We start from the raw sequence: 6000 nt of genomic DNA, 5'->3' as shown, positions 1-6000 counted from the left end.
GCAGGGAAGGATGAAATTTGATCTGATGTTGGTTCAGATGATTATTGCTTAATCTTTTTACTTCATATTTACAGTGGTCTTTAGATCACCAAGCAGCGAGCCGAAGAAAAGACAGGTACTTTCAATGAAGATAAAATGAACATACTATGTTCTGGGCCTTCTGCTGCAAGGGCACCTGTTGTCAACATTCACTTTTTTTCTGGATTCTAAGTACAACTTTAATACTTCATGTGCTAGCCAGAGCTTTTCTTATAAACATGACTAGTATTAAACTTACATGCTGATGTTATCATAGATACGTAAGCTAACATGTACACAGACCTAATCATGTTCTTGTGTACATGCCCACATGCCTCAAGCAAAAAGAATAAAATATGTTATTCAGAAGTAAATGCATGCACATAATTTTGTCTGATCATAAGAACAGTATCAGGAGAATTAAGTATAATATTTGTTCTTTTTGGCTCAGAGATAAAATCTGGTAGGATAAGCCAAAGTGTGCTCATTTCATCTTCTCAGAATTTCAACCGCTGAATAAAACCTAGTTCCCAACCATAGGGAATGACTATTATATAAGTTGTGCAATAAGAATCTGCAATGCATTTTCAGAAAACAAAATGTGAGATTCTTATCATCGAAAGATCTGCATATCTTCACAATCTCCCATTTGCGGTGTATTCTTTCTTCTATGGCTAGGAAAACAAATGGAAAAATCTATAAAAATGACAGCCTGTTTATTATTAGAGTCAAATTCAGTTTTGAATGATCCTAAAAAGTAGAACACCCACCTCTTTTGTAGGTTCAAATGTTCCTTTGCATACTTCTAAATAAAATATCTTCCTTAAGCATTGCCATTTGGATTCTTCATAACTGTTTGTAGAAGCATATGACCAAAAAATCAAAGTACTGTAAAATGCAATGGGATAGCCACATCCAAAGTTCTTCAGCTGCAATCCAAAGTACCCTGATGGGAGTATATCCCATTCAACTTATCAGGATGTACTTCTAAGTAAACATACATAATGTTGAATTGCCACTCAACTAAAAACATAGGCAAATTATACACTTGACCTTTAATTTCATGTTTCAGCCATTCCACACAAGGTGTCTTTTTGGCACTTAACCAAAAATTTCTGTCCTACTTAACCAAAACCATTATTTTCTTCTTTTTATAGTCATATCACTTTGTTGCACAAAGGGGTACATAAATGGAAAGTGCTGAAGACTTACATGAAAGGCATTCCATAATTGCTTTGGGTGTGGTGCAATTTGAATGACCGAAAAACATGCTCCCAAAATGTTTCATTCATGTTCAATTTGGGGTCTGTGGAATACCATTTCACTGGTATGATGTAGGGCACAGTACATTTTGACAGCTCGGTATTTTTGATACACAAAATTTGACAGAAAAGTTAAGGTCCTGGTATATAATTTTAAAATTCCATCAAAAATAAGGGGAATTTTTCGAGTAAAAAAAAATTAGGGCTGTAGAATAGATCTTTACAATAGACACTTGACATCCATTTCCATGTTTCAAGGACAGCTATCAAAAACGCAGGATGGAGTCATACCTTAGATATTTTTTTCGGAATTGTAATTGACAGAGCATTTCAATCAGAGATAAAGATAATGTTTTAAATAACTGAAAAGAAAAAAACCTTTAAACTATTTTTATTTTATTTCCTGAAAAGATTATATTCAAAGTTTTTAATAGGTTTTTTAAATTAAATCTACATTCAAAGGGTTTTTTTTTCCCTTGGTCACGTTCATGGGAAAAGTAGCTGTGATAAACAGATACTGAATCAGACTGAAAATTCTTTTTTGAAAAAAACCCTCAAAACATTGCATGATAGTCTCTAAGCAGTTCCATCTGTCAAGCAGAAATTTTAGGCTAATAGCCTGTGGCGATCTCCCTCCGCAGTCCACTACCTGCCTTTGTCCTAAGTCTCTATTCATTTTTTTTAAAGCTGGAAGGGGTGGGGGAGAATAAAAAGGAAAGAAGAAAATCTTGCAGACCAAAATCATCTGAGTGATGAAGCCCTAATTTTATCCGCTCCCCCTTTGATGTTCAGCGGTGGGTTCTTAGTTTAGAAAAATAAAGGGAGAGGGAAAGAGGGAGAGGGAGAGAGGAGAAGAAGACAGTGCTAGGAGCAGATGACTTTTCATCCCCACTTCACCTTGCCACTGGGTCTGTGAGAGATTGGTTCACTGTCAAGGAGATTTTTTTTACCCATGATTCCATGTGGTATGGACTGGGCTACATGTTGCCCAACATGCCAGTGCAAATGTTTTCTCAATTAGGTGTCTTATCTCCCGTGAGTTAGCATCAGATGAAGCTTGCTGACAGCATAATGGCAGGGAAAACCTCCGACGGATCCATCAAATGGCAGCTCTGCTATGACATCTCGGCCAGAACTTGGTGGATGGTGAGTTGGCAGCATGACTGCTTTTTTTCCCCCTTTTTTTCTACTTTCCCTCCCTCTTTGACAAAATGTCCCAGACCTCACATTTATCAAATTAACATTTGGATTTTTTTCACACTCTTCACTGGAGGAGCCTTACACTTGTCCCACTTGTGTGTTTTTCCTCTGTAACAAGAGACCGTTCATATGCCCTACAGTTAAGACAGTGGCAGCTCTCCCCCCCCCCCCCACCCCTTCCAGTGTTCTTTATACATTTGGAGAAGTAGTTTGTAAAGCTTTCCTTTCAAAGGATAACTTTTTCTCAACTCCTTTTGGTCCCTGTTGTCTTTTGTCTAAGTGTGACATTTTAGTTTTTTGTTCTCTGTGCATATGAGGCTGCATGTTGTAGAAGTATTAAATACGTCAACATGTAATTTTGCCAGGCAATATTAACCAGCAATGGGGAAAGGAAATTGAAGGCATTTCAGAATAGACCAATTTTAGTAAAACTCACTGGTGGTATTGTTGGTGGAACTGTTTGAATTCATGACGTTTCAGCATCTCATCAGAAACTTGGTCTAACTTTTCCCTTCATTTGCTTACGTTAGAATAGATTCCCATCCTGTTATGATCTGTTTCCCACTCCAATGTCGCTTGGGCTTAATTAAAAGTTTTAATAAAGTTCCAAGAGACATCTTCAGAATGAGTTAACTCGCATGTCATGGTCACTCAGGCCAGACAACCTTTGACATCTTGAATCTATCAAGAGGTGAGTTAGGAGGATGCACAATAGCCCATTGTGGCAGAAGATGCGAGCTCTGTTGTGTCAAAGAGAGCCCTCAAATCATTACTGCACTCGTTAGCTTGCTGTCCGTTAGGGATTAATTTGTTAGCAGGGCTTTTTTTTTAGTTTTCTGTAATTATTATTCTTGCGGCAAAGCGTGAATTTTTTTCAGTGAGAGAAATTTTGCAGCCAGGACAATGCACATATTATCTGCTTCTAACTGGACCGTGAACCTCCGTTCAGTTCACATACATATCAAGAGGCTTTTTTGTTGTTGTTGTTGTTTTAAAAGGGACTGGTGATTGGAATTACAATGAAAATGATCATGCCATTGTCTTGTATGATATGCTGAAACAAGTAAGTGGGAGCAGAGAGGCTTATGCATATACACACAAACTCAGGAAACATCTCCCCGATCAGTTTGGGGGTCATTTGGAGAAGTAAGCGTCTGTGGACTTAGAGAAGAGGAACAAGTGAAATATGGAAGGCTTTCTTTCTGCAGCTTGGCGGAATTCATTGCTTGCATCAAAAGGTGTTTGTGCTGTTAGTTTTTTGTTGGGGTTTTTTTTTGAACTTTTATTCATTAAAAGGGTTTAACTGGTGGTTGCCAAATAAATGTTGTGTACTGATTTTGGTTAATTAGAATAGAGGAAATCTAACCGCTTTATTCATACTATGATTTTCCAATTAGACTTTCTGCCAGTAGAAAATGCAGAAGGTATGTTCTTGGATGTTCTTGCAATTTTTCCTGAATTTAGCCTGTTAAAACTGAAATGTGACTGTTCACTGTAAGTTGTTTGCAGGGAAAAGCTCTAAATGGCACTCTTCTGTAAAGATATTTGATGCCACTCTGTGATTTTAAACCCACTTTGTCCTTATAGTTCTCCTTTTTAAAAATTGTCTTCTTGTTATGATGAAGTATATTACTGTTCATAATTTCCCCAGAAATCTTAACAGCATTGCCTCGTTTTTTGAAAGTCTATCAAGAAGTTTTGTTTCTTTTAAAAATCCTAGTTACTTTGCAGATGTCTAGCTGCTATGAATATAATATATAAAAAATGCTGGAAACATTTAGTAATGTACTTGACAAGAAAATAAACAAATTTCATAACCACACAGGCTGTTGTTTAAATGAAACCTTATAGAAAGTTCTTCCTAAAGTTTTAATATGCCACATAACTTATTTTCTGAAAGTACACAGTCACAAAAGGAGCATGTTAAAGCACTGCACTAAAAAAAACAGCGGTTTTCATTTTCCCTGAAATGAAACATTCAAGCATTTTTACAATTGATATGTCTGTTTTTAGGCGATTCAGATTTTGATAGAAAAGTAAGCCATTTTCATACACACACACACACACACAGCATATTCTATCCCCAAACCTCATAGCATCTGATAAGTTCTTTTAATCAAAATTCAGCTACAAGATACATTTTAATGTACAAAGACAAAAAGGAAGCTTTGAAAGTTACCTCATGTATCGTCTGGCTGCACAAAAAAATCTCAGCTACTGCCTACTGCTAAACTTCAGTTTGGTACTGCCAGCATACAAAGAGATGAGTGAATGCCCTCTTTCCACCCGCATGGACTCAGCTGCCAACACTGTGATGTGCAATTTTGCTTTTTAATGAGTCGTAAACAATTTATGTGTGTCAATGGAGCGAGTTTGTTTTATTTCGGGGAGCAGGTTTGGAATCAGTTTGAAGTGGCTGCTGTCTCTACTGTACAAGAGTATGTGATCCAAATGTAAAGGTTTTGTGGCGTTTTGATGAAAAGACCTATTATAATGAAAGAAATGCTTGTATAAAAGGGTGGGCACAGTAATCTCTCTCTCTCTCTCTCTCTCTCTCTCTCTCTCTCTCTCTCTCTGTTTCTCTGGCTTGATTTCATTGCAATCTATGGTGTCTTTGTCACTAAATAGTTGCTTGCTGGGATGCCCAGTGAAAATGCAAAGGTTTTTTTAAAAAAAGTTTTTGGTTAATTGTCTATGTATATTTGGAAAGAGTGATAAAAATGACTTTATAATACAAACTTATTATTATATCTTCTACTCCATTCTTATGCATTATCTTCCTGCACATATCTGACAGAGTGGTTTTTAAATCTGGCCTTTTATTGACTTTAGTTGGACGTAACATCAAGTAATATGTTCAAGAGCAGTCAGACATTTCACAGTACTGTAAGCAAGGCTCACTACATGTGTGTGTTTTAGCAATAATTACATTTGTGGTATTGACTTGCAAGAAATCTTTTGAAATCTAACCCTCTCTTCCCTCATGCTTTAATCATGACATTCTTGAAACAGTTATTAATTTAGGTCTAACACTTCTGTGACACTTTTGGTTTAAAAACTTCTCATACACATCATGCAGACTCCAAATGGATATTTCCCCACTAAGGTGAACAAAGCTGGAGAAACATTTTCATTTCAAAATAAAAAGTAATATCCACAAAGTATTAAAATATAATATAATATTGAAATCAGTGTTAAATGGTTCTGTATTGCTGCGTATATAAGAAAAACCAGTACAGCTAGCTTGGTCAACATTTGTTTCTGGTTGTTAATTTAACTTTTCATTCATGCTTGCTATTCTATATAGGATAAAGTGATAAAGGAGTTGCAGATTTGGATACAATGCCCCTTGGACTTTAGTTGCTGAACCAAATTCAGGTGCAAGTTTAGGGCAAACTTGGACTAACAGAAGAGATGGAAGGAATGATTCTCAGGCATAGATTATATGGTTCATATCAGGATCAATAATTATTTCAAATGTTAATCATTTGTCTTCTTCTGGTGCCGTAAAGATCAATCA

At 36.3% G+C, this 6000-nt stretch overlaps 1 protein-coding gene across 1 annotated transcript in view; it reads left to right on the top strand.

Moving 5' to 3' along the window:
* The first annotated feature begins 1998 nt into the window (after window positions 1–1998).
* The window catches only part of NFIA (nuclear factor I A), a 620753-nt gene continuing 616751 nt past the window's right edge, over window positions 1999–6000 (top strand). The window contains exon 1 of the mRNA XM_048495977.1: window positions 1999–2426. Coding sequence (XP_048351934.1) covers window positions 2331–2426 — 96 coding nt within the window. The 5' untranslated portion in view covers window positions 1999–2330. The remainder of the gene's footprint in view (window positions 2427–6000) is intronic.

Source organism: Sphaerodactylus townsendi, linkage group LG05 (genome assembly GCF_021028975.2).
Source record: "Sphaerodactylus townsendi isolate TG3544 linkage group LG05, MPM_Stown_v2.3, whole genome shotgun sequence".
NCBI classification, from domain to species: domain Eukaryota; kingdom Metazoa; phylum Chordata; class Lepidosauria; order Squamata; family Sphaerodactylidae; genus Sphaerodactylus; species Sphaerodactylus townsendi.
The sequence above is the reverse complement of the archived record's forward strand: the minus strand, read 5'-3'. Positions and strand labels throughout refer to the sequence as shown.